Below are 27,703 nucleotides of genomic sequence, written 5' to 3'. Positions count from 1 at the left end.
TACACCACATCAAAAATCTTATAAATCACACATCGGGCACGCCCAAAATCTATTCATACAACCCCAACCAGCAAAAGGTCGCAGGGAGGCTCAAAAGTACACTTGAAAGTACGGCTTTAGTACTTACCAAGAAAACAGATGATGCAATAATAAATGAGACAAATCAGCTTTGGATCTCATTAACCAATCCCTCACAGGATCGATTAGCAGCAGCTATAGAAGCAGGTTGTTTTGTCACGGCCGCCAAAATATCAGAATAACCCACCACCCCAACTAGAACATCATCACTTCCATCCTCAATCACCCACACATGGGTTGCCCGATGGGAAAGCATTTGAGCCATGACTGCAGCCAACGAGCTCGTGACCTTGCAAGTTAGCGGTGCGCTTCTTCCTCTGTACATGCTCCCAAAACTGGAGTTCCCGGGATTGAACCCTATACTCCGGCTGCTGAATCTTCTGGATCTCGTTGATCCGCTCCCGTTAGCTAGATTGTTGTTGCCGGCAGCTGGATTTAGGCAGAAATCAGGAAGTGACCTTGAGGACACATTGTCCTCAACTCCCATCACAAACTGGCCAGCTGAAAGATTTGCCAAAGCCCAAGCTGCAGCTAAATGGTCACATTTCCATAGTTTAGAGGCAGAGATCTCACCAATAATCTTACAACGATCCCTGACTGTACGTTCCACAACTGCTATTGCACTGGGGTCTTCGGGAAGCTTGAGAGCGACTTCTATAGCTGGGGAGGAAGCTTCAATGGAGTAGTAGTTTGGGTTAATGGCTCCAAGGGTGGAGATGGATGAGAGAGGTAGTGGTGCTAGGGCGCCAAGGCAACCGATAATGAAACGGAGAACATCTTCTCTTGAAAGACAACAAAACTTGTCACGAGAACTTGTAGTTGTGGATGAGGAAAGCCAATTAGGATTGGGAAGAAGGTTATTGCTGCTGCTACCTGACGCATCGATGTTCTTGAGCCACTTACCATTGTAGAGAATTGAGAATCGTTTGCTCATGCCTTTCCAGACCACACTCTTTCGAACCAGAAGACGCTTAACTCCTTGCCTCATCATCTCCAGCGCATCAATCAATCTAGCACAAGACAAAAACAGTAGAATGACATCAGATACAGAGCAAAGTCTAACAAAAACATAAATGGCTCTCATCAAATGAGTTTTTTCCTCTTAGAAACTTCCCTCTTAAGACGGAGAATTGCAAACCACACCACAAATTTCATCAATGAAACATTGAATTTTGAGGAGAAAAACACTATTATCAGATACACCAGCAATAGGAATGGAACAGGAATTACAATATCTATAGAATTAAGGACAAATAATTCCTACAAGCTTTTAAGAATGGATCACGTTGGCGCATGTAACTTCAAATTGTTTACACTAATTGAGGCGATATAGACATTCATTGACAACATAAAACTGACCTGCTCCCACAATTTCAGCAGTCCAGCCATCCAAAACCAAATAATTGCGATAGGAAGTCATGAAATAGAATAACTCAGAATCTATAAACTAGCATGGCAATGTGCAAGTTTTGACTCATCCAAGCATCGTTAGTGGCATACATAAAGTCATGTCTACTCTAGGAAATAGATTGCAGAAGGAGACACGTTAGATGAGATCCTCGTTTGCCAGATATATTACCAGGATGAAGAAGAATTTTTTTGGTAGTTTATGAATAGAACCACATAATTTAATTTCAATATTAAACACTGATAGCTTGCGTTTACACCCGGGGTCCAAGGTTCGAATCCCGGAACCGGCCTCTCTTTCGGGGGTAAGGCCGCATACATATGAGATTGAGTTTTCCTCCGAGCCTGTCATAGTACGGGAGCCTCTTTAGCACTGGAGTCCGCCTTTTTATTTATTTATTAAACACTGATAGCTGTCATTGCGTTGACTATTTCAAATTCAGCAAACAAGTTAAAGTTCATGCATTCTGTCTTCGCTTGCAACTTACAAATATCACTAACTTTAAATCTTTGATAAGATATTGTTGCTCGCAAGCCCTGCTCTGTTGGTGAAGGCAGGTGTTCATATGGGGCAAGCAAGCACTAGATTCAAATCTAAACCAAACAAAAATAAAAAATCATCAACAATAAATCCTTCATCTTAGAAATGAAAGCGATAAGGAGAAATAAAGAGAAAGAAGGAAGACATAAAATCGAGTGCACAACAAGGTTAAGAACCAGAAATGTGGAAAGACCCTTTTGGAAAAATAAAAATGCTAATTATCACTTGTAGTGATATTCTTTTAACCCGTTAGAGATTGACATGTAAGAATGTGTGAGACTGCAATAGGTCTTAAAATAAGTCAATTGACATGTGAATCGCAATATAAAACAACATCAAATCACAATGATAATCAATAAACATCATATACCTAACAAACAAATTAATAAGCTAAACAAACATTAGCAACATCACAATCACACGATAGAGATTGACATGTAAGACTGACTGCAATACGTCTTAGAATTGACATGTGAATCCCAATGTTAAACGTCATTAAAATACAATGCTAGTTTATACAATCAACATCCATAACTAACAAAACAAATTAATAAACCAAACAAAAATTAGCCAAAACAAAAAAACAAAAAAAACAAAAGGACTAATAAGATGATAGAGAAGAGGTCAACCTTGTAGCGGGATCAACCTGCCTGAGCAGAGAATTATTAGGAACGACAACATCCGAGATTGGGGTCTTCAAGGCCTTGTCTTGATTCTCCAAACACTCGGCTCTAGCCAAGAATGCGACAATGTCGAGTGAATTGAGAATTCCCACAAACCTCTGTTGCCTCATTTCTGCTTTCTCAATCACACCCACCACCGATCTCTTCTTCCACACGGCTATCCCGCCCTCCGTCGACTCTCCGATCGCTCGTATCGCCGATTCGACGGTCTCGGTCTCGCAGAACTCCACCATCTCCGGCTTCCCCACCGTTAGATCGCCCACCACATGGTAAAGAAACACCGATGCCATAGCTACAAAAAAAAAAAAAAAAAAAAAGAGAGAGAGAGAGAGAGAGAGAGAGAGAGAGAGAGTATTGAGTTCTTCATTCTTCAAGTTTTAATTCTACTTTTTATTATTATTATTATTATTCTTAGTTTGATTGATTAGCAAGATGAGATTTTGGACTAGAGAAACTACCTCGATTGACTCAGCTGACTACGTTTTCCCGGCAATTCCCGATTCAAAAGAAATTCAATTTTCCGTTGAAACTTTGTCCCTTTTTTCTCTCTTTTCCACCTTTTCAAACCCAACAAAACAGAGCCAAAGGAAAAAAAAAAAAAAAACGCAAAAAGTATGGTTTTTACGAATGAAAAGAATACAAAATATTAAAAACAATAAAAAATTTTAATGAATCGGGAGAGAATACAGAGATTTTCTCAGGAACCAAACAGAGACGAAAGGAGGAGAAGGAGCGAAAGCTATAAGCTATAAAAGGGTGTGAAGGAAGATGAGGAGGAGGTGAAGTCCGGTGATGGGTAGTCTGTAAAGTGTCAAGAAAGTGAAGGGCCTGAGAGAATCAGCCATGGATGAAGCTTAATGCCCATCAAAGAAAGATATTTCTCTAACCTTGATCTTCGTCCGAAAAAATTACTCTCTCTGGAAACAACAAACAACGATGTGTATGTGTCTATGAGGATGTGGATGAGATTGTACAGTGGGAATCCAATTTTGTAGGCATGTGAAGAATGAGCAAAAAAAGAGAGGCCAGGAGCAGATAAATAAAAATGAAAAAAAAAAAATGAAACTATTAGGGATAAGTGCTATTCCATGTAATGTCAGCAAACAAAAGAACGAGTTTTTTTTTTTTTTTTTAATTTACATTTATATTTTAATCTCTTAAAAATAGCAACAAGAGATAGACACAATATTAAAGATAGTAAGTTTAATGTAGAAACGTGATATTTTAAATCTCAATTTGGAAAATAATCTCTTAATTTGGGGGGGTTCTCATGATTGTGGACAATTTATTTATAAAACTCAAATGTCCAAATCACGGTGCGCTTGAAAACGACACAAGAAGATTTATAAAACTCAAAAGTCCAAATCATGGTTGGAGGATTTAAACTATAATTTGAATCATAGTTCATGATTTATTATAATATTTTTTTTATAAAAAATACACATAAATTAAAAATAATTTTAATCACATGATTCTAATTCATAAACTAAACATAACATAGACAGATGTGCACAGCTGTAAATATGGAATTTTCCTTTTCTCTCTATTCTATTGGAATTATAATCATGTTTTTGAAAATCAGGATTTTCTATACAAAGTCCAAACCGAATCATTTTTATTTTTTATTTTTTTGCCCTTTATGATAAGAAAAGTCAAACAACCCTCTAATAATGCAACCACGTGAAATAAACAAACTTTGTTGTTATACCCGTATATTATCTGGTATTCTACCGTATAATATACAACTTTTTCAGTGTTTTATTAGCCAAAAAATAAAAAGAAAGACCTTGTAGTGTTGTTGTATACATGTTAACATTGGAAGTTAGCAATAATTAGATTTTTTTTGTCTCCCCTATCAAATGCTCTAATCAGTAATCACAGGTCCTCCTGAATGAATAGTAGATCTTGGATATAGCACAGGGGACAGGGGAGTGGGGACCAATAATCAATTATTGAGCACTTTTTTTTTTTTTTTGGTGCTATAATAAATTATCCAACAACCTGATCTTCTCTCAAGTTTCACCCCACCTAATATATGCTACTCATAAACAGGAAAAAGAAATCAAAAATGTTTTACATGCCGGCAAATCTCTTTTTTTATCAGCAAATTATTTGAAGTGAGTAATGACTCACTTTTTTTGTCGTTATCAATTTTTCCAATGAAAATTATTTCAGGTTTGGCTGGGGAAGAATATAGATGAAACCCTTTGGTCTACCATTGGAAACTAAAAGAGGTGTTGTGGCAACTAGCAAGGACGATTTGGACCTAAATCGTTAACTAGGACAGTCTACAAACAAAATGCTCCCATGCACGTTTGTTGTAATAATTTATAATGGGACGTTTGTTTTCTATATTCGTCACTGATTGTGAATCATGATTTATAGTTTTTTACAGTATTTTCTCCCACAAAAAATACATGCAAAACGAGAATGATTCTGAATACATAAAACAAAAGTCCTCTAAGTATCAAGAGCGTAATTTGCACATCAATGTGTAACCAGTAATACCATGTAGTACACCTGAAAGACAGGTTATGACCTAATTTTTGATAAGCTGGTTGTCATGTAGATTCTAGCGAAGAACTAGAACAACTTTAAGCTTACATTTTTTTGATTTGACTAAGAAAGATTAGAAACGATCAAAGACAAAAGGTTTTCTCTTTCGAGCAAAATAACGTTTGATCCATCAAAATACGAAATTCAATTAGAATTTGGCGATACAAAAATAGTTTTTATAGGTACATACTATACTATTTATTTATCTAGAATTTGATTTATTTATTTATTTTTAACTTTTACTTCGACTAATAATACTCCCACTCCCAAATTCTATTAAAAATATTATAATAACACTCCCAACTAGTGCCGTAAAATCCTCGGTCGACCCATGTATTTTGTACAAAAATACTTCTTGTAATAATTACGCGATATGACAAAAGTTATATTTAAAATTTAACAAAATTTTCAGAATATTATAAATATAGTAAAAATAATATAACATTTTCATAAAAATGCCACGTTTTATATTATATAATAATATAGTCATTATTTTAATAATATCAAATTTGTATTATTTTTGTAATATTTTAAAAATTTTGCTATATTTGAACTCTACTAATAAAATTTTGCTAGACGGTTAGAGAGCCCATAATTCTTTCACCGATAATATATGGGTCGGGCTGTCGGATCACACGTGTCTGAGATCTAGCCCAGCTCGGCTCAGAATGCCTGACAAGACACTGGGCCAAAGAGGTGGGCCACGGGGTAAGGCTGTCTGACCGAACTCAGCACTAATCCCAGCAGAAGTTGTCGGCCTTTTTGAAAGGAAAGTCATCCTAGCTCCTGTTTGTGGCCCAAAACCTGAAGCAACGGGCCAAGTGTTGAAGTGGTCCAGCCCAAAGCATCATTGGACCCAACACAACACCCGGGGTTCATCCATTCTAAATCCCAGCAAAAGCGGCGCGTAAAGGCACGCGCATAGTGATAATTAAAGTAGTTAGGCAATGTCACCAATCAGAAAGAAGAATGTATCTCAAATCCTATGACTTCCCAACATGTGCTCTCTCTCCTCTCGCTGTTAAAACAGCAAAATAGGGAAACATCGAAAAAACTCTCTAGAGAGAGAAAGAGAGAATGATTTATAGATTCCAAAGCTCACTTTAATGGCTTTTAGTTTACACACATTTATTATTACTCTCTTTACTCCTCTTAAACCACAACAAAGATAGAAAGAGAATGTCTGTTTTTTCCACTGAGTAAAGTAAAGCAGAAGAACAGTCCTAATATTCTTTCTCATTCTTCCATTTTTTTTTTCCCTTTCCCTTTCTTCTTCATCTGCAATTCTCTCTCTTTCTGTTTCTGTTTCTGTTTCTGCATTTGTATTTTCTCCTTTCACTTGTCCAGGAAGAAAGGTTTTGGCTTTTGACCCCTATGAAGGTCTAATTTTACGTCTCTTGCCACTCAACTGTTGTTAGTTGTTCTTCAGTTCTTTCCTTTCTCTCACTTTACTCTCTTAAAAGCCAAAACCCTTCTCTTCAATCCATCTTTCGCTCATGGGAAAGAAATGGGTTTTGTCCTATTTCACCTGTAGAGCTCAGAAATTGCATGCGGTGCCACTCATGTTCGTCATGTTGTCGTTTTTCATGCTTTCCGAGTCTGTTGATATTGACCCAGATGACAAAACCTCACTTTTACTGTTCAAGTCATCGGTTCAGGACCCTAACCGGAGCTTCTCAACTTGGGTTGGCTCTAACTGCACCAACTGGACCGGAATCACCTGCGACAATCAGGCGGGCCGTGTGGTTTCAATCAACTTCACCAACATGAACTTGTCAGGCCAATTTCACCCAAATTTTTGCAGGCTTCAGTTTCTTGAGCAGCTGGTTTTGTCTCAGAACAACTTCACCGGTTCAGTTCCTTTGTGTTTTGGTAATCTGCAGAATCTCAAAACTCTTAATCTTAGTCATAATAGGTTTAATGGTGTTTTGCCTGATTCTCTCATGAGGCTTAGCCAGTTGAGAGAACTTGTTTTGAATGGAAATAAGGATTTGGGAGGGATTATTCCTTGGTGGATTGGTAATTTCTCAACCAAGTTGGAAAAACTTGATATGGGTTTTAATTCATTTAGAGGGGAAATTCCTCAGAGGTTGTTGTACTTGGAATCTTTGAAGCATTTGGATCTTGGGAATAATGGTTTATCTGGTAGTCTTCCTGATTTTCACCAATCTTTGGTTTTTCTTAATCTCGAGTCCAATCAGTTTTCGGGTACTTTGCCTTGTTTCTCTGCTGCAGTTCAGTCTCTTAGCGTTCTGAAGTTAGCTAACAATTCAATTGCGGGTGGATTACCTACATGTATTGCTTCACTCACGGCTTTGAATCACCTAAACCTCTCATTCAATCATTTGACCTATAAGATACCTCCTAGACTTGTGTTTTCGGAGAAGCTATTCATCTTGGACTTGAGCAACAATGATTTTTTTGGTCCTCTTCCAAGCAAGATTGCTGTCACGACGGAGAAATCCGGGCTGCTTCTTCTTGACCTGTCTCACAACCGTTTCTCTGGAGAAATCCCTTTGAAGATTACCGAACTTAAAAGTTTGCAGGCATTGTTTCTTTCGCACAATCTTCTTGTTGGGGAGATTCCTGCGAGAATTGGGAACTTGACTTATCTCCAAGTGATCGATTTATCGCACAATACCTTGTCAGGATCGATTCCATTGAACATTGTTGGTTGCTTTCAGCTTCTTGCATTGAAACTGAACGACAACAATCTTTCGGGTGAAATCCAACCAGAGCTCGATGCATTGGACAGCTTGAAGATACTGGACATCAGCAACAACAAGATTTCTGGTGAGATCCCACTCACTTTGGCGGGTTGTAAATCACTGGAGATTGTAGATTTCAGCTCCAACAATCTCTCTGGAAGTCTAAATGACGCGATAACCAAATGGTCTAACCTCAGGTATATCTCCCTGGCCCATAACAATTTCAATGGAGGTCTCCCCAGTTGGTTTTTCACCTTCGAGACGATCCAAATGATGGATTTGTCGGGCAACAAATTCTCTGGTTTCATACCAGATAGTAACTTCAACATCAGCTTGAGCTTCAACGACAGAGAGGACATTGGCAAACTACCTACAGAACCAACTTTCACAATGCGCAATCTGGACAGCAAAGTTTCTATTTTTATTGCTGGTAGCAGTGAACTACGATTCAGTTACACTCTATCGTCAACAGTTGGAATTGACTTCTCTAGTAATATGCTACGTGGGAAAGTTCCAGCAGGTGTGTTTGGATTGCAGGGCTTGGAATATTTGAATCTATCATACAATTTTCTCAATGGTCAAGTTTCCAATTTGGAGAAGATGAAGAGCTTAAAAGCATTGGACTTGTCACATAATTCTTTGTCAGGTCAGATCCCAGGAAACATTTCCAGCCTCCAAGATCTGACTCTTCTAAATTTATCATATAACTGTTTCTCTGGTTTTGTTCCAAAGAAGCAAGGATATTCAAGGTTTCCAGGGGCATTTGCCGGAAACCCGGACTTGTGCGTGGAGGCCTCTGGTGGAGGGTGTTACACAGAAGGCCTTCCTAAGGTTCCAGGGAAAGTATTTGGAGGAGAAAAGGATGAGGGTCCAATTTCTATTTGGGTTTTCTGTTTGAGTACTTTTGTAAGCTTCTACTCTGGGGTTGTGGCTCTATTTTGCTCTCCTCGAGCCAGAAACTACGTTCTCCAGACAAAAGTTTGATGCAATGTTTGCATGAAAATATGAAAATTGTGAGTTGTAGATAAACATTATTACCCTGTTTGTAAGCAGCCAAGTTTTCTTGCTAAGATATGAATGAAATTTGAGCCTCCTAGTGATGGAAGAATTTGTTTTTCCATGTTTGCCAAAAAGCTGCTATTCATGTTGAAACGCCACTATATTACTCAACCCGGCTTATATTATTTCCTGTTGGATTCGTGCCCTTTCCTACATGATTGTGTAAAACGCCTGACCCCTACAGTTCTTAACTCTGAATGATTGCCTGGTCATAATAGATTTTGTTTTCAAAGTGTAGGAATAAAGGTGGGGGAAGAAGAGAGGTTTATATGATTCTTGCCTCGCCTTGTTTGTCATTTAACAACTTTGGAACAGTTTAGATGATTTGTTCAGAGCCAGACCATAGACAACAAAAACAGTGACTTCATGTGCATTGACATAACAGTTTTAGATTTGTTACTCTCTCAAGTTAATCTATCACGATATTAGGACGAGCATTCAGTGTCAATTTCTGAGGAATGATCATTCCATATATTTTAGAAAACAGGTGCCCAAGTTCATACTAGAAAGAAAAATTAGAAAGAATTGGTTGAATATAAATATCAAAAATAAAAATAGTTCTACCATCCCAAAGATTACAACAATCATTCACAATAATGTTCATCTAAGATCTTTCTGAATCAAGTTTGCACCCAAGAGTGTGGTCTAAAATATGGGGGACTTGATTCATCGGCTCAAATTTCTTCTTAAGTATGCAAAGGATGGCAAAAGTTGTTATTTCTGCAAACTCATCTGATGATTTCCCAGCACTCCTTTCTGGAAGCCACAGTGGACCCAGATATCAATGAGTATGCCTAGTAATCTATTCTACAACACTAAAACCTCGACATCGATGCTAGTATTTAATCGGGCCATCCAAGCTCCCAGATGCAAACTGAAAAGACACGTGATGAACAACATTACATGGCTGCTTAAAACCATTGTGATGCTCGAATTATGCATTGAGAGAGCCATGTGATAGAAGGATAAAAAGTCATTTCGTAAGAGGAAAACAAATTATAAAGGAAAAAGGATATGTAATGAATCTAGGCAATTAGAATTGCATAGGTCTTCTAAGACACATTTGAGCAAAAACTATTCTTGTAATTACCTGTCGGACGATTGGATTTGTTGATGTTGTGAATTCATGAGTCATCCCTTGCCAAACAATCTTCCCTTCATAGAGAAATATTAACCTACATACAATGAACAAGTTGTTCATTTAGGAATGCTTGTAACCTATCACATGACAAACAAGAAACAAAAAAATTCAGAACAAAAGAGCATAACCTGTCAACGGCTCTTCTAATAGTACTATGTTGGTGGGTAACAACCACGAATGAAGCAATATTCCCAGGCTCTCCAACAGCATCCTCACCTTTCATGTGGACAGATCGTATGAGATCTTCAACAACAGTAGATGCAATAGGATCAAGACCAGCCGTAGGTTCATCATACAGAAGAACCTGTTCCAAGGGTTTATAAGAATATTAGAGACAGAGTTCTTTTAAAGATTTTGACAACTTTTTGAAATCAATATATAAAGAACCAGAGTCAGGTTGGTTTGCATATGCACCATTTTTTGACCATGTGGACTATGCACATGTTAAAGTCATACACATAAATCATGTGAATGACGAGAAGCAGTATTTTCAGTAAGTTATCTATCAATCATGCTGATAGAAAAGAAGTCTTGAGCAGAAAACCACAATAATAAGCTAATCATACCTCTGGCTCTATAGCTGCATTTGTAGTATCACAAATTATAGACCGAGCTAAGGCGACTCTTTTTTTCATTCCACCAGACAACTCAGAAGGTAATCGATCTTCAACTCCCTGATGTAACATTGAATTTCAGCCAAAAAATAATAATAATAATCCAAAGGATATGCAAGTGCAGACATAACCAAGGGAAGATTGCAAAGCAAATCAAGGGGTAGTCTCTTCTAGTCACTTCTAATCAGGGAAATCTAGTTACATTAACTTTTGTTCTATAAGCTGCAGTGGATAAAATCAGAAACCATAAATCACATTGATATGATCCCAAGCATCTAACTCATTTTTCACTCCGACTACCTTAGGAGAAGGTGTAAAGATAAGGAAAACCACACAGGGTAGTACTCATCTGAACCGATCAATCATTCCAGATTTCAATAAGATAGTTGAAATCTATAGAGAGAAAACCAAGTTGGTCTTCACAAAGCAAAGTGACAAATTAGGGAAATGTTAACTCTAGCCAGGCTGGTAAGTTGGCATATTTGAGCATACCTTTAGTCCAACAGCAGCCAAGCTTTCTGTCACGAGATTTGAAATTTGATCCTCTGACATGCTCGAGTTTTCATATCTACAAAATTGACAAGATTCAACTCTACCTCTTTTCTTCATAGAATGTAATGCATAAATAAATAAATAAATAAAAACAGACAATATAAATATCAAGAGATGACTAAAGTATAAAAACGATTTCTTACAGACGGAAACCGACATTTTCGCGAACAGTGAGAGAATCAAATAGAGCTGCACTCTGAAATACCTGTTAAGTTACGGATGAATGCATAAGAAAAAACTCTCCCAGATGAGAAATAAAGAGAACCATCAATAATATACAAGCTGAAAGCAAATTCTACCAATCCAATTCGTAAACCAGATATCTCGTCATCACTGATCAAACCAGCCCTCTTTCTACCTCGAATGTAAACCTCTCCCTGCTCATTGAACAGCATTTCAATCAGAAAAAGATCCCCAGCATAATGCAAAGCCCACCAAAACTCACCAAAGCATCAAACAAAAACAATAGTAAGCAAGAATTACTTCATGAAACCATATAACATATTTACCTTGTCTGGGGTTAGAAGTCCTGCAATAATCTTCAAAACTGTAGACTTCCCAGTTCCGGAAGGCCCAATTATCCCAACAGCTTCACCATGTCTGATCTAAACAAAGTAAAATCCAAGAATGTGCATGAAGACAAAAATAATGCATCATTAACAGAAATCACTGAGCAAAAATGGCATCGTAGTCATTATTCAGATATGTCATCAAAACCAAAGAAACTAGTAAGTTCCTAAAAAATTCATACACAGAATTAGATTCACCTTGAAGTTCACACCTCTCAATATATGCTTCTCGCCAAACGACTTGTACACGTCTCTACACTCGATCAGAACATCAGAATCATCCTCGGAATCCCGAATTCTACTCAAATCCTCCGATTTCGAATGCGACTACATCGGAAATTTCGAATGCGTAAGACACGAATTACAAGAGCCCGATAAAATCAAAAACTTTGAAAAGACAAAAACCGGAGGAATTTGGTTTCTACTTACATTGAATTTGGTGGCATAGGAACCGTCGTTCCTCAAGTTCTGTGGAGGCGCCATGCAAGCACAAATGACGGTGTTAAGCTCTTTCCTTTGCTTATTATAACTGTGGGAAAGCATCGTTCTTGAAAATCTAAGGGATCGAAAAGAGTCATTGGGCACCATCATAGGACACATGCCTGATGGACTCGACAGAGAAACCAACATATTCAGACCAATCGGCTTCTGGGTCACCGGAATTTCTGAATTTCAAGCACACCCAGACTGATTAATCGAAAAAGAGAAAGCAAAACGCGATTTTTCGGAACTGGGATTCCTGTGACTTTGATGAAGGAGATTTTCCAGAATTACAAAATCTTACAGAAACCCAAATTAGCCTCCGGTGGCGGCTGTAGATTCAATAGGCGTTTTTTTTTTTTTTAAATCTGTGGGCTTCTTGGATTCCCACTTCAACGACAGCTTTGGAGAAGAGAAAAAGAAAAGAAAAAGAAAGATTTATATATTATTTAATATGAAGATCTTTGTATATCACGCTGTTGAATCCTATTAAAGCCTCACTGAGGTTTCTTCTTACTTTCCTGTTTCCATTCCAAGTCCAGCAGCGAAACGAAGAACAAATAAATTGTGATTTTCCATTTATACCCCTAGTCTATTTTCAATTTTACACTTTTGCCCCTGCTCATCAACCGTCCAAACAAACACGTCCTTCATTCAGCTAAAACCCTCTCCGTCTCTGCGGTTTTCGTTCGCCAACCAAATACGATCTTTCTCCGCCGCGAGGAAAGATTAAGGTAAAACCCATCCCTTTTCGTTTCTTCCCTTTGGAATTCGTCATTTTTTAGCCTGAAATTGGATTTAATTTTTTTGGGTTTGTTTTTGTTCATAATCTTCTCAAGAACCCTATTTTTCTTTTCTTTTTTTTCTTTTTTTCCATAACTTCTTTCGTCTTGGATTTCACATACTTGGGAATTGTCTGAATTAAAGCCTTTTCTTTTTTTTTTCGTTGCTTTTTAGAGTGAAATTTGTGGTGGTTTCTCTCGCTATTTATCAAAAATGTCATCGTTGAGGAATGCTGTGAGCAGACGAGCTCACAAGGAACGAGCTCAACCGTGAGTGACCAGAAATTCTCTTTTCTTGTTAACGTTATACATTTGAAACATGAGGGATTTCTGGGTTTGTTTTATTTTTTATTTTTTTTTCAATTTCAGACAAGCAAGGAAAAAATTTGGGCATCTTGAGAAACACAAGGACTATGTTGAGCGTGCAAAGGCGTACCACAAAAAGGAGGAGACTATACAGGTAGAAACTTGGAAGCCTTTATGCATTTTTCCTATTTTTGGCTTAACCTGATTTGTTTGCTTGGTCACTCCTCAGAGACTTAAAGAGAAAGCGGCCTTCAGAAACCCAGATGAATTTTACTTCAAGATGATCAAGTCACGAACTTTTGATGGAGTCCATAAAGTACAGTAAGTAGTTTATTTATTTTTTATTTTTTTATTTTTTTTAAGCTGGGATAAAAGTGTTATTTGCTTTTACTGGATACCCAAATGACAAATTCTCATGTTTTTATGTAATACAGGGGTGAAGCAAACAAATACACTCAGGAAGAGCTTATGCTTATGAAGACCCAAGACATTGGATATGTACTTCAGAAAGCGCAGAGTGAGAAAAAGGTAATAATTGATTTTATTAAGAAGCTATGGTCTTGTAAAAAGTTTTATAGTTCTTATGTCTCTTGGGTTGATAATGGTCTCGTTTATTGCAGAGAGTTGAAAAGCTGAATGCCACGCTACAGTCTACTGATAACCAGCCATCAAAGAGACATGTTTACTTTGCTGAAGATCGGTATGATCTCGAGCTCCTTTTCTCTAATTCTTGTTTTCAGCATCATATCTAACTGTTACTCGATTAAACTTTCATCTAATGTGACTGTGTGAAGTCATTGTTGCGGTCTTTTTTAATTTTTCTTTGTGTGTTTGTCTTTTCCTTGAAGAGTTGAACTTACTATTGTATCTTCCTTGATTAGATGATTCACTCTATTGATTGGTTTTGGACACCCTTGCCATTGGGTGCTGAGGTTCAATACTTTGGAATGATTTACTCTATTCTTCTTGTTGTTAGGTTATTGCTTACCTAGTCAAAACTTCCATTACTAGAAAAACTTCTCATTTTGTTGACAAAGCAACTTCATAGAAGCTCCTACAGCACCAAATTTCATTAGCCTGGATGCTTGCTTCTCAATCTGCATTTAGTGTTTAGGATTAAGACATCTCCCCTTGTCACTGTGCTGAATTTTAGATCATGTCATTTCTTTCATATGTTCTGTTTTAATTTGTTGATATATTTCAATATTTGTCTTTTAAGTCTTTTAACCATTTGTTGTAGGGATGAGGCTAAAGAGCTTCAGTCACGTTCTTCAAACCATGAAAAACTGCCAGCTTCTGCGGATATTCCTGATCGAATCAAGAGGTATAAAGAATTTCAGCACAAGTTAATCCGCTTATAGTCTCCAAAATTAGTTTCCTTTTCTTCTTCTTCTTCTCTTCTTTTCTTTTTTTTTTTTTTTTCTTTTCGTCAAAGTGTTCATGGCTCTATCTATTCATACTCATCTTAAGCATCTCTTATGATTATTCAAATTTTCAAATATCATGGTACCTCTTGATATGCTTCACGAGTGAAAACTTATCCCAAATTGTAGGCAGCCTATTATGTCTAGATCTCATATTCTTTTATCTTCCATGAACAGGAAAACAGCTGCTTCCTACAGAGAGCTAGAAGCAAGGAGAAATAGAGTCAACGAGTTGGAGAAGATCTACATGGATATGGCAATGCAAAAGGAGTTGCAGGTATTGACATCTAAAACTCGCCATGCTTTTGCGTTACTTATATGATTAATTCAGTGGTAATAAAAGACCCCATTTAACAAACAGAAAAAGGGCCGAAAGCGTAAACTACGGGAGGATGAGATTGTCTCTCCAACATCCAAACCTGTTTACAAGTGGCGGGCAGAGCGGAAACGATGAAAAACAAAGGTAATTAGCCGTTTTAATCAATATAATCTTATGAAATTCTAGTTACAATTATGTTTCAACATCTTAGAGATGCTTCTTTGCAGATTATGGACGTCAACAAAGCCTGTGGTTGAAGAAGTGGATGAAGATTGCATGTACGTGGAAAATTACAGAAAGAACATGGTTCATAATACAGGCGTAATGGTATCTTATAATAGATGTTACATACTTTGGGGCAAATATGTAATGTTTCTCAAGAACTCCAATCTAGTTTAGATTAATATTTTTTCGCATCTTCACTTGGCGGTGCCAAGCGTAATTTTGTATGGTGTATGACTAATGAGCTTTTTTTGGGAGAATTGGGGAGATTAATACAACTTATTTGAAGGAATTCACATGTTTATTTTAGCGATTTCTTTTTCATTTCTACAGTCATAGAGCAATTGCCACTTTGAGATGCAAAAACAAACAGCTCAAACGCTGCCGTTTACAATAGCGAAGTTTCAATGGCAGAGGCTTTTGGGTTTGCCACAAACGACAGACAGGGGAGAGGAGGAAATACATGAACAGAGAGAAAAAAACAAATAAAAATCTAAAGAAACGACATTAAAAAGAAAAATCAAGCCCTTAATTTAGTTCAATTCAATTTGAACAGTGAGTAAAGTTTGAACTAGCTTTTTGATAAGAATTATACTTTCCATTTAAACTGAGTTAAACGATCCAACTTAGAATTTAGCTCTCTTATCAAGTCTAACCGTTCAAATCATTTTTAAAGAGTAAAAAGTGTTAACTCTCTGTACTTTTTATACATACTAAACACAAAATTAAATTTTATTTCCTGTTAAAATTAAAACTTTAACTGTCAATTTAAACTACAATTTAAATTATATAATTTGAATATTTCTGTTCAAATTAAAAAATTTAAATTAACAAAATTTAAGCCAGTGAACCAAACGGTTCAGGCCTAAACACCCTGAGTACAATAGCAACATCACCGGAAAAAAAGTGAGAAAACGACTGAGGAGTGTATAAACGACAACAAATACGTCTAGGAAACGACAATATCCTAAGTTAACGACAACAATAAAGAGAAACGACATTACGGAATAAAAGCACTCTACTATAAACGACGTAAACTGGAAAAAACTGGTGGAACTCTTTTTATTTTCTATTCTTATTGTTTTTCTTTTAATCAAAATCGCAGTTTTCTGGCACTAGTGAACAACCCAAAAATCAGCAGCAAAGTAGTGGGTTAAGCAAACGACAATAACATCAGTCAGATTAGGACAAAGGAAATTTTTTCCATTTTCGTTGGGACTTTGTCAGCTAGTCAGGCAACTGGAGAGGAGTTTGAAAACTATTTTGAAACGCTTTTGTGGATTCTCGGAATAGGGTTAGGGATTTCAAGCTTGAAGATGATCTATACAGCCATAGATACTTTCTACCTAACAGATGAGCAACTCCAGAATTCTCCATCCAGAAAAGATGGAATTGATGAGGCCACCGAGACTACGCTCCGAATCTATGGTTGCGATCTCATTCAAGAAAGCGGAATTTTGCTCCGATTGTATGCTCCTTTTCACCTTTTATTTCAATTCCCTTCGATTTTGTTCATTTAATGTGAATTTGTTTAATTTTGTTCGCCAAAATTGTTTCTTTTTCTCAGACCCCAAGCTGTAATGGCGACCGGCCAGGTTCTCTTCCATCGTTTCTATTGCAAGAAGTCATTTGCCCGCTTCAATGTCAAGGTTCGTTGACCGTCGACTTTTTTGTTTGGATGCCCAGAAATTATGAGATTACGAAAGAGAAATTGAAGACTTTCTGAATTTGGGTCTTCTGGGTTGTTTCTCAAAATGTTTGTTTCGAAATTTGTGATTAATGTCCTGTTTTTCAATCCCATTTTGTCAACATATTCTGTGAGAATTTACTTGCATAATCAATTCTTGATGGGGAATTTAAAATTTAACTCTTTTTTATGGTATGATATGGTCTGCAGAAAGTTGCAGCTAGTTGTGTTTGGCTTGCATCAAAGCTGGAGGAATGCCCTAGGAAAGCTAGACAAGTGCTTATTGTTTTCCACAGAATGGAATGCAGGAGGGAGAACTTACCCATAGATATTCTGGACCCTTATTCAAAGGTAAGAAGCTTATATTCAAATTTTCTTCTATTTGAAACATAGAGATATCAGAGACTCTTTCACTCTGTCTATCTCTCTCTTAGCATTCAAGAGTAGCTATACTTTATGGAGTCTCCTTTTTCTGTTGAACAATCTTTTTGTTTTCTTTGCCAGAAATATTCCGACTTAAAGATGGAGTTGACTAGGACAGAAAGACATACATTGAAAGAGATGGGTTTCATTTGTCATGTTGAACATCCTCATAAGTTTATATCGAATTACCTGGCTACCCTCGGAACTCCTACAGAATTAAGGCAAGAAGCTTGGAATCTGGCAAATGACAGGTACTTACTTGACATTTTACTTTCAATGTTTGGTGTAAAGAATGTTTTGGAATTGACTTGGAAGTTTTTAAACATGATATAATCATTGTAACTAAAGACATGCTTGGGCAGCATCTTATTATCTCTTTAATTTTCTTTTTGGCTCTTGGTATTTGCTATTACTTAAAACAACTCATTTTGGGGGACAGCTTACGTACGACCTTGTGTGTTCGATTCAAGAGTGAGGTTGTGGCTTGTGGGGTTGTATATGCTGCTGCTCGTAGGTTTCAAGTACCCCTTCCGGAGAACCCTCCGTGGTGGAAGGTATTTGACGCAGACAAATCAGGAATTGATGAAGTTTGCAGGGTTCTGGCTCACCTGTACAGTCTTCCCAAGGCGCAATACATACCTGTATGTAAGGATGGTGATTCATTCACCTTTTCGAACAAATCACGGGATTCACATTCTCAGCCACTTCAAAAGGTAATTCTTTTTTTGTTTATCTTTGCATTTATTTAAAATTCACTCATAGCTTGAGGCTCTGCATTCTTTACCATCTTTGCAATTGCCTACTGACTGCATGTTGTGGAATGATATGCTAACTGCCTCTGTTGCGGGAAGATATGTATTTGTGATATACTGCTTTATTAGACCACAAACACCAGGTAGAACATCATAATACGTCCCTCAATAATTTGTTAACACCAATTTTCTTTTCTATGGATAGTTTTTATAAGGTATCTGTCTTCTATTTTGAATATAGGAGCTTTTATGGCCTCCCTGTATAGTTGTCTGAAAAAAATACTTATCCATGGACAGTAGTACATGTTTCTGAAGATCATACAGTGTCGTAATTGTATTTTTAAAAGTAAAATTTACAAACCACAGTTTTAGTATTTTAAAAGTTTACAATACTAAAGAGTGTTTTCAAACTTAATTCTTCCCATGGTATTTTCCTGGGCTATACCGCATATGCTTTTGCTGTTTCTGTAATCTGTGAGTTTTGAAAATGATAGTGTCTGTAACTCTGTTAAAAGAGAGGAAATTTTGGGAAAATGGATTGCGACATTTTTCTTCTACTAGACCGCACTAGTCTGTAAGTCTTAGCTGATACTCTAGCTGCCAAAAGAAACGATTGTTAAACCATGTAGTACTGCAAGCTGGAAACTCCAGATGAAAATCGTATGCTCATGGTCTATTGTATCAATAGTCTGTTACTCTTAAATTTCATTGATAACATGCATATGAATATTTGTTTTTATTTTCCATTTTGTAGGAAGTTTCACAAAGTACCTCACCAGCTAATGGTGATATTTCTAATTCCAAGGAACATTCAGTAGCTAATCCTGAATCTGGTGAATCCAAGAATGCACCGATCAAGGTAGCTAGTGACAGACTGAAGGAGTCAAAAAAAAGTAGTGATGAATCTAAGAATATGCCTGTTGAAGGAGACATAAAAGAAGAGTCTATGCAGAAATCCAAATCCGAGCGTAGAATAGAAGCAAGTGGGGAAAGGAGCAAGGAGAGAGAAAGAGACAGGGACAGGGACAGGGACAGGGACAGGGAGAGAGAGAGGGACAGAATAAAGTCTAGGGATCGTGACCGAGGCAGGGATTCTGACCGGGAAAGAGAGAGAGATGAGTCTGACAGAGACAGAGATAAGGACCATCGTCATCGTTCTAAGGATCGATCAAAGGATTCAGGTTGTCTAATGAATTTCCCTCATTTTATGAACCATCTTCCCCGTTTACATTTCTTTCAATATTTGCCTCATGTGAAGGGCATAATGATAACTTTTCTATGAATTTCTTTTGTCGAGTGCAGGAGGGCATTCGGATAAATCAAGACATCACTCGTCAAGAGGTTTGTTTTGATTTGTGTGTGTTTTTTGTTCTGTTTTTTCATTTTAATGGTTTCTTGATTGTGTGAATTAGATCATCTGACAACCTTTCCGATATTGCAGATCGTGACTACCACAGTTCTTATTCAAGGGACAAGGATCGCTATAGACATCATTCACATGCTTGAACCAATCTTCGAAGCCTCCTTCTTTATGTTAAATTTGTAGGACATCTTCCAGTGCCAATGTCATTTTCTTCTTTGATCATGACATTCCTCAAGCAGAACGTGTTATACAACAGAAATAGCATCTTATTACTATCAAGCAATTCAGTGGAAATGCATAATAACAGTGACATAAATGCAAAGACATAAAAATTGTGGCGTGACCCGTTCAAAAAAAAAAAATTAGTGACATGACAGGGGCCCGTTCGGTTCGTTAATTTGAGTTGAGATGTGATGTTGTGTGAGAATTTTTTACTGTAGCAAAAAAGTTTAATGTGACTGTTTTTAAGAGTTTTTTACTGTAGTAAAATTAACTCGAATCAGCGAAAAGAACGGAGTTCAAAAAAAGATTCTGATCAAAATATCACTACGGTGAAACTGGAACCAAAAAGTGGAGTAGCTCTTTTTTTTTTTTGACTCGCTCCTCTTATATATGTTTATTCTCGTTAATTTTAGTCAATTATATGTGACCTTTTTATTACTTATCTGATTTGGATTCGATCCATTTACAGGTAATTCTTCTTTTGAATTTCAACTCTTCCTATTATAGCATATTGGATCTTTGCCAAGACCCTCCCCTACAAATAAAATCAAATAGAATAAAAGAATAAAAAATCATGATATATATACATAACACGAAAAAAAAAAAAAACCTTCAAAAAAATTAAATAACATATGTTTTTTTTAGAACAATAAATAACATATGTTTTTTTAGAACAATAACTAACATATGTTTTTTTCCGTTAGAAAAATTAACAATAATTAAAATAACTTTATCCAAAGTAAACTATTAGAAAAAAAATAGAGTACAGGGAAATCCTTAACCTTTTCCCTGAAAAAATTTTAAAAAAAAGTCTTCTCCTAACGGGATTTGAAACACTATTCTTATAGGGGCCCGAAGTAACATAAAATACCGTAAACAATTTGTCTCGTTCGTTTCGCTGATTCGAATTTAGAATTCGAGTTGAGATGTGATTTTATGTGAGAACTTTTTACTGTAGCAAAAAAGTTAGATGTGACTGTCTGTGAGAGCTTTTTACTGTAGTAAAACTTGAATCAGTGAAACGAATGAGGCCCCGCTTCTACTGCTTAGGTTAAAAAAAATTAAAAAAAAAACCATGGAGTTGATATGCGGATTATGAAGCAATTTCTTCTCAATGAAGACGACGAATTAAACGACAACTTCATGTTGTGCATGGTTGCTTCAGGGATGAAAGGATCTACTTTGGAGCGATTGTTGTCTCTCTTGGGATTAAAAAGCGAGGCTGATCTTAAAAGCGAAGGCCACTGACCCACAACTTAGGGCTATTTTTGCACCCTCTGATCATAATGATGAGAACGCGGAGGGACCGACAATATCAGAAGAAGAATTGTCGTTTGATGAGTATGGAACTGAAGCTGCAGCTGTTACGTACGAAGAAAACATGACTAGTTCTATGTATAGTCCACCGCGTACAGATTTCGTCGCCGATCATCCTTTCATCTTCATGATCATAGAAGATACCTCCGAAACTCCCATCTTTCTTGGAGCTGTGGTCAATCCACTCTTGGAAGAACCTTCACCTTTTTGATCTGATGGAAGAATTGTATCTAACTCTATTCTATGGCAAAATACGAGTTAGAATGTCTTCTCTTTTGTGTGTTTAATATCTCTTAACTTTGTTTCAGGATTTGATTTTTATTTTTTTTTTATTATTCTATTTTATTATTTTTGAGCTTGAAAAAAGAAGTTGACCGGAAGAGATTGAAAAGGAAACGTATTTACATTGTTTTTCTTTAGGCCCCGTTCATTTCACTGATTTAAGTTTAGAATTCAAGTTTTGCTACAGTAAAAAGCTCTCATAAATAATCACATCTAATTTTTTTACTACAGTAAAAAACTCTCACATAAAATCACATCTCAACTCGAATTAAAAACTAAAATCAGCGAACTAAACGGGCCATTATTCTCTCATCTTTTTGCCCCCAAACTCACACCGTATGATCCGTAATAATAATTAAAAAAAATCCTAACAAAATGATAAAAACTGATTCTTATATTTAGTTGGAATAATGGAATGGCTTCATAATAGAATAAAATTAATTATACTTTAACAAAAATACCCTTAAAGTATATAAACTATCGTCTTCAATCAAATAAGCATATGTACTATCATAGAACAAGTCAAGTATGAATTAGAGAGTGAAAAAAAATCTAAAAAAACAATTACTTTTATCTAGAAAACCCCAAATCTAAAAATCATTATTTATGAGTTCTAACCATTATTCAAAGTTTATCCCAAATGTAAGAAAACCATTAATGAACAACCCCAAATCTTAAAAAAAAAAAAAAAAAAAAAAAAAACTGTATACACACACACGAACACAATATGAATAACACCAGATTTACAACTAAGAATAAATCCATATAGAAATCTGAAAAGCCCAATCAATAGAAGCAACCGGCTTTATGTGTTTCATCTCTTTCCATGTTTTTTTAGTTTTTGAAATTTGACGAAAAGTGACAATAGAAACGAAAAATGGAGAGAGGCAAGCTTTGATGGTGAGCGTCGATATTGATGGTGGACCGCCAGTGGCGCACGATCCAGGCTTCAATGGTGAACGTGAGCTTCGATGGTCCGGCAGGGCTTAAGAGCTCTATAAGGAAGCAACTCTGGCGATCTCTGGCCGTGCTTGAGGCGGATTAGGAGGTGGACGCCAACTCCGATGATGGCCATCGACGCTTGACGGTAGCGTCAGAGATGGAGTTTCGAGGTCAGCTTTTGGCTGGATCTGAGAGAGATTCAAATGAGTTTTGATTTTCGTGTAATGTTTAGAAGAGAAAAAGGGCAGTTAGGAAAAAAATAATTCCACCAACTTCAAAATAGCAATTCTACTGCCCCACTGGATGAATGGTTTTTCCACCAAAATAAGTGAATGGTCTTTCCATTGGAAAGGCCTTTCTTAAGTGATTTTGTTAACCAAACAAGAGATTTGAGTTTTAAGAAAGGAATTGTTTTTCCTTTTCATTCCATTATCTTCAACCAAACGTGAGCTAAGATTGAAAAATGTTATGAACTTTCAATTTTAAATGAACTTTTTGTGGAATACAACTTTTGTTTGGATTTGTTTGATGTTTTTGCAAGTACTACTCTCTGGAGTCTGGACTTTGAGCGCCTTGTTTTTGAACTTGAAATTTGATAAGAGTTGGTACTACGCATTATGCATGGTGTGATATTTTAGTTATCTATTTTATTGAGGGTTCGTTTGATTTGTGCGTTTAAGTTAGTAATTCTTAAATTTTAAATTTTTTATGAGAAAAAAATATTGTAATAAAATCAAAACTATAAATTTAAATACAGCAAACAAATGAGCTCTAAGAATTTTAACGGTTCATATTGTGTCTGTACAATATATTCATTACTATTGCCTTTCGGTTTAGATGATGCCACAACCCGTCCAATTCCTTATTTCTTCTTTGTTTTTGAGGTGATTGAAAAAAAAAAATGGATTTCTACAATGGGTTTATGATATAGCAAATCGAACAATTCTGCTAATCTTTTAACTCTGTTTTTACTGTTTTTTCATATGTGTTAAATCTATTATAGTTAACTGTAATTAACTATTAAATAGAAAAAAAATTAAGACTTGTTCTTTTTAAAAATAAAAAAAACTATCAAACACATTTATTAAAATATAAAGATCATAAAAGTTATATATATATATATACCTATTATTTCCATGAATTTTATTTTGTGAAAATGAAAATTAAATAAACTAAACAATAATAAAAAGAAGTAAAACTTAAACATACAAGTAAAATAGTACTTACACATGGCATCCAACTAGTATATATTTTATCTGTATAAGAAGAAAAGAAAATTTCGGACATTTTTTTTTTTATTTTGAGAAATATATAGAGTGCAAACGTTACCTATACTTCTAACAGTCTAACGTGGAGCGACTTGGATTATGGTTTAGTTTTTTTATTTTTTTGGAATGTCAAATCCAAGTATTTGTTTTTTTCTTTTCTGAAGAATGACAAAGACAAGATTAAGAACACAAAAATGTGAGCAATTAAATTGATGGAGACAAAAGAAATTATCTAGAGGGGCGATCTACTGAAGTTAAAAAAATCTATTAGAATCACGTATAAAACCTCCCTTTTCACACTCAAACTCGCGTACAAAATTATTAGTGCATTTTTGTATTGACTTATTTTTGACAAATTGGTTGAAAATTATGGGCATGTTCTTTTGTTCAAAAAATTTAAAAAAAGACAACTCAAGTTTTAACTTTATTTAAGTTCACGTTCTTTTAAATTTTAACTTTATTCAATTTTACTCAACTTTATTCAAATTATAACTTCAACTCAAGTTATAACTCAAATTCAACTCAAAAACTACACTCAAGTTATACTCCAAAAGAACAACCCCTATATTTGGCAGATTGGTTGCAAATTGGCTAAAAAATTGGCTGGCACAGCAAATAGGTGAGCCTCTTAAGGAAAGTTTTAGTTGTCATGTTTATTGGCTGCAAATCAAAGATCTTGATTGCTAAAAATCAAGAGTGGACTTTTTGGGGTATTGATGGCTGGTGATTTTCAGGCTTGAGTATGGTCTTTTTACTGTCATGGGACTGTGACCTGATTTTGTGGTTAATGGAGGAGATATTACTATGATTGGGTGTGCTTATTGTTGGTGGGAGAGTGTTGCTGATTGTTGGGCGAAAAACAAAGTGGTATGAGGGTTTGTGATGATGAGGGCAGAACGTGTAATGAACACACAGGGCTGAAAACAGAAAAGTTACATTTGTCCATATCAGAATGAGATTGTAATGTTAAATGTCGCTTGATGTGTTGCGACGAATTGTTAGAACGCTTTCGAGTTGGTTCTTCGGGAGAAGATTTCTTTGGTTTCAGGAGAAAACCGTCAAGTCGAGTGGTGCTCGCTGATCAACCTTTCTAAGGAGATTCTAGGCAACGGCGACAACATCAAGGAGGGAGTCGTTGAGTATGTAAGACCGTTCGGTCCTTTGTAATCTTTTGAACTTAGTGGATTGATCATTGTTTGGGCGTGGCCCCGCAGAGTAGGTGTGCGCACCGAACTGCGATATCATTTTTTTTGGTGTCCTTTACGTTTCTGCATTAGTTTCCTACTTTACTATTTTGCTGGTTTAATTTTAGATTTTTTGTCACAAAAAGTGTTACAGTAAAGTGTTGCAACACCACTTGTGACACCAGGATAAAAACGGACCTTACAATTGGTATCAGAGTTCACTAACCCTTTGTTTAGTGAGATTTTGGGAGTTGGTTTGTTATAGCAGGGATGGATTTTTTTAGAGAAGGTGGTTCGGTTTCACGTCCTCCTCTCCTCGATGGCTGCAATTACTCTTATTGGAAAGCTCGTATGAAGGCGTTCATCAAAGCACTTGATGAGAAAGCGTGGCGTGCTGTGTTGATTGGTTGGACGCACCCCGTTACCAAGAATGATGCTGGAGAATAAGCTATGAAACCCAAAGAGAAATGGTCTACTGAAGAAGATCGATTGGCGAATAGCAATTCAAGAGCTCTTAATGCCATTTTCAACGGAGTGGACGCCAATCAATTCAAACTCATTTCTACATGTGAGTCGGCTAAGGAGGCTTGGGAAATTCTACAAACGGCGCATGAGGGCACGGCAGCCGTGAGACTATCAAAGCTTCAAATTCTCACTACTAGGTTTGAAAACTTACGCATGCTTGAAGATGAAACAATTTCTGATTTCAATTCAAAATTATGTGATATTGCTAATGAGGCATTTGCTCTTGGAGAGAAAATATCAGAGGAGAAGCTTGTGAGGAAGGTCTTGAGGACTCTTCCACGGAGGTTTGCTTATAAGGTGACAGCTATTGAGGAAGCCAAGGATATCCGAACAATGAAACTTGATGAGCTAATGGGTTCTTTGCGCACTTTTGAGATGAATTTGGATGAAACCAAGGAAGGAAAGAAGGAGAAAAGTATTGTCTTTCAAGCCGAAGTTGATTATGATGATGAAGAAGACTTGGCCCGGTCCATAACAAAGTTGTCGAAGAAATTCAACAAGGTGATGAAGAAGGTCAATAGGAAGAATGAGAATTCAAGAAATGACAATTCCAGTAACTTTCAGAAGAATAAAGCTGCAGCAAATAACACAGAGATGAAGATAAAAAACATGGGTATTCAATGCTGGGAATGCGACGGTTACGGCCACATTCAATCCGAGTGTGCCAACACCCTCAAGAAGAAGAAGAAGTCGTTTAATACAACATGGAGTGATGAAGACTCTGAAGGCAGTCATGAGGATGAAGACCATGTGAGTAACTATGTTGCTTTCAATGTTTATACTGATCAAAGTGTTTCTGTAGACAGTGTTACAAAAAGTGTCGCAGACAGTGTTGCAACACTGCCTGTAACAGATTCCGTGAACAGTGAAAACGGAGGAGATTTTTCAGATTCTGAAAGTGACAGTGATGGTGAGGAGTTGACTATTGATGCCATACAAGAATCCTATAAGACCATGTTCAGCAAATGGGTTAAAGTGTGTGAAATGAATAAGTCTCTATGAGAGCGAGTTGGTGAGCTTATTAAAGAGAAGGATGTGCTTAAGAGGGCTGCTGTTAACTATGAATTTCAAGCTACTGAAAATGATAAAAAGTTGCAGGACACAAGGGCTGAATTAGAGAGCACTCAGAAAAATTTGAAGATGATGAATTCCGGCACCACCAAATTGGATCATATTCTCTCTATAGGAAAAGCAAGTTGTGATCGTCATGGACTTGGCTACACCGGTGAATGTTCAACGTCCAAGACAGTATTTGTGAAGGAGACACCCGCTCCTGAACCTTGGACAACCCTCAGTAAGAAGGTTATTATTTCACCCCCTTGACGTAAAAGATTTGTTCCCATATGTCATTACTGCGGTTTAGCTGGCCATATAAGACCAAGATGCTATAAGTATTTGAATGCTTTGAAGAGAGATATACTCATGAATCCACCAAATTCCGCAAACTCAAGAAGGACACCTAAAGTAAGGATTGATGTGCAAAATAAATTTTCTAGACTTGTTTGGGTAAGAAAATCTGATTTAAGGTGTCATAGGACTTATACTTCTTTAGAAGCATGTGCTAATGGTTGTGTGTGTAGTAATGGTGGCTGTTCCAAGCATTTGACAGGTGATAATATCAAGTTTAAGAGAGTGTTACATTCAGGGGGAGTAAGACTCGTAGAGGACTCAGGGGGAGTAACAGCTTCTAAAAGGTTTTTCTATTAGTATTATTTTTTAAATTTGGCTGTCTTTTGTCAAAAAGGGGGAGAACTCTTAATTCAATTAACCCCCTTAGTTGGTTTTTTTTTATTATCTTTTATCTTGTAATAAGTGTTTTTTTGTTAGTTTTGCCAAAAATAGCCAAAGAGAGAGATTGTTAGTGCATTTTTGTATTGGCTTATTTTTAGCAAATTGGTTGAAAACTATATTTGGCAAATTGGTTACAAATTGGCTGGAAGATTGGCTGGCACAGCAAATAAGTGAGCCTCTTAAGGAAAGTTTTAGTTGTCATGTTTATTGGTTGCAAATCAAAGATCTTGATTGCTAAAAATCAAGAGTGGACTTTTTGGGGTATTGATGGCTGGTGATTTTCAGGCTTGAGTATGGTCTTTTTACTGTCATGGGGCTGTGACCTGATTTTGTGGTTAATGGAGGAGATATTACTATGATTGGGTGTGCTTATTGTTGGTGGGAGAGTGTTGCTGATTGTTGGGCGAAAAACAAAGTGGTATGAGGGTTTGTGATGATGAGGGCAGAACGTGTAATGAACACACAGGGCTGAAAACAGAAAAGTTGCATTTGTCCATATCAGAATG

General features: G+C 36.5%; 5 protein-coding genes across 6 annotated transcripts; 3 read left to right on the top strand and 2 right to left on the bottom strand.

Annotated features, from left to right (window-relative positions):
• Positions 1-3,734, bottom strand: LOC21398228 (CBS domain-containing protein CBSX6). The gene is made up of 3 exons (XM_024175202.1): positions 3,168-3,734; positions 2,656-3,001; positions 1-1,088 (listed from the first exon to the last, which is right to left on the bottom strand). The coding sequence occupies exons 2-3, from the start codon at positions 2,997-2,999 to the stop codon at positions 164-166; spliced, it is 1,269 nt and encodes a 422-aa protein (XP_024030970.1). The 5' UTR covers positions 3,000-3,001; positions 3,168-3,734; the 3' UTR covers positions 1-163.
• A 2,686-nt stretch (positions 3,735-6,420) lies between these two features.
• On the top strand, positions 6,421-9,142 carry LOC21398227 (leucine-rich repeat receptor-like protein CLAVATA2). Of its 2 annotated transcripts, XM_024175219.1 has the most exons (2): positions 6,421-8,619; positions 8,706-8,863. In XM_024175219.1, the coding sequence occupies exons 1-2, from the start codon at positions 6,762-6,764 to the stop codon at positions 8,801-8,803; spliced, it is 1,956 nt and encodes a 651-aa protein (XP_024030987.1). In that variant the 5' UTR covers positions 6,421-6,761; the 3' UTR covers positions 8,804-8,863. The 2 variants fall into 2 exon arrangements, with proteins under 2 accessions (XP_024030987.1, XP_010111061.1); XM_010112759.2 differs by having other exon boundaries at positions 6,421-9,142.
• A 405-nt stretch (positions 9,143-9,547) lies between these two features.
• LOC21398226 (protein TRIGALACTOSYLDIACYLGLYCEROL 3, chloroplastic) lies at positions 9,548-12,922 on the bottom strand. The gene is made up of 10 exons (XM_024175222.1): positions 12,338-12,922; positions 12,107-12,235; positions 11,849-11,944; positions 11,639-11,716; positions 11,483-11,544; positions 11,280-11,355; positions 10,740-10,847; positions 10,302-10,477; positions 10,123-10,207; positions 9,548-9,906 (listed from the first exon to the last, which is right to left on the bottom strand). The coding sequence occupies exons 1-10, from the start codon at positions 12,536-12,538 to the stop codon at positions 9,868-9,870; spliced, it is 1,050 nt and encodes a 349-aa protein (XP_024030990.1). The 5' UTR covers positions 12,539-12,922; the 3' UTR covers positions 9,548-9,867.
• A 110-nt stretch (positions 12,923-13,032) lies between these two features.
• On the top strand, positions 13,033-15,460 carry LOC21398225 (probable U3 small nucleolar RNA-associated protein 11). Its single transcript, XM_024175226.1, has 10 exons — positions 13,033-13,122; positions 13,346-13,440; positions 13,540-13,630; positions 13,706-13,797; positions 13,911-14,004; positions 14,097-14,176; positions 14,717-14,800; positions 15,078-15,177; positions 15,262-15,363; positions 15,447-15,460. The coding sequence occupies exons 2-9, from the start codon at positions 13,385-13,387 to the stop codon at positions 15,352-15,354; spliced, it is 690 nt and encodes a 229-aa protein (XP_024030994.1). The 5' UTR covers positions 13,033-13,122; positions 13,346-13,384; the 3' UTR covers positions 15,355-15,363; positions 15,447-15,460.
• A 1,113-nt stretch (positions 15,461-16,573) lies between these two features.
• LOC21398224 (cyclin-L1-1) lies at positions 16,574-20,044 on the top strand. Its single transcript, XM_024175218.1, has 8 exons — positions 16,574-16,909; positions 17,009-17,090; positions 17,339-17,479; positions 17,633-17,802; positions 17,991-18,264; positions 19,058-19,484; positions 19,606-19,644; positions 19,745-20,044. The coding sequence occupies exons 1-8, from the start codon at positions 16,758-16,760 to the stop codon at positions 19,807-19,809; spliced, it is 1,350 nt and encodes a 449-aa protein (XP_024030986.1). The 5' UTR covers positions 16,574-16,757; the 3' UTR covers positions 19,810-20,044.
• The last annotated feature ends 7,659 nt before the right edge of the window (positions 20,045-27,703 follow it).

This window comes from Morus notabilis, unplaced genomic scaffold (assembly GCF_000414095.1).
Source record: "Morus notabilis unplaced genomic scaffold, ASM41409v2 Scaffold120, whole genome shotgun sequence".
Taxonomy (NCBI): domain Eukaryota; kingdom Viridiplantae; phylum Streptophyta; class Magnoliopsida; order Rosales; family Moraceae; genus Morus; species Morus notabilis.
This window is presented reverse-complemented; position numbering and strand designations above follow the sequence as displayed.

Bases quoted from the DNA above. Each gene is read 5' to 3' on its own strand.
- LOC21398228 (XM_024175202.1), bottom strand. From the start codon at position 2,999: ATGGCATCGGTGTTTCTTTACCATGTGGTGGGCGATCTAACGGTGGGG. The intron at 1,089-2,655 runs GTTGACCTCTTC...GTCTTGTGCTAG, and splicing joins CAGGTTGATCCCGCTACAAG to ATTGATTGATGCGCTGGAGA.
- LOC21398227 (XM_010112759.2), top strand. From the start codon at position 6,762: ATGGGAAAGAAATGGGTTTTGTCCTATTTCACCTGTAGAGCTCAGAAA.
- LOC21398226 (XM_024175222.1), bottom strand. From the start codon at position 12,538: ATGTTGGTTTCTCTGTCGAGTCCATCAGGCATGTGTCCTATGATGGTG. The intron at 10,478-10,739 runs GTATGATTAGCT...CCCTTGGAACAG, and splicing joins ATGCAGCTATAGAGCCAGAG to GTTCTTCTGTATGATGAACC. The intron at 9,907-10,122 runs GTAATTACAAGA...GTGTCTTTTCAG, and splicing joins CAAATCCAATCGTCCGACAG to TTTGCATCTGGGAGCTTGGA.
- LOC21398225 (XM_024175226.1), top strand. From the start codon at position 13,385: ATGTCATCGTTGAGGAATGCTGTGAGCAGACGAGCTCACAAGGAACGA. The intron at 14,177-14,716 runs GTATGATCTCGA...CATTTGTTGTAG, and splicing joins GTTTACTTTGCTGAAGATCG to GGATGAGGCTAAAGAGCTTC. The intron at 14,801-15,077 runs GTATAAAGAATT...TTCCATGAACAG, and splicing joins ATTCCTGATCGAATCAAGAG to GAAAACAGCTGCTTCCTACA.
- LOC21398224 (XM_024175218.1), top strand. From the start codon at position 16,758: ATGATCTATACAGCCATAGATACTTTCTACCTAACAGATGAGCAACTC. The intron at 16,910-17,008 runs GTATGCTCCTTT...TCTTTTTCTCAG, and splicing joins AGCGGAATTTTGCTCCGATT to ACCCCAAGCTGTAATGGCGA. The intron at 17,091-17,338 runs GTTCGTTGACCG...TATGGTCTGCAG, and splicing joins TTGCCCGCTTCAATGTCAAG to AAAGTTGCAGCTAGTTGTGT.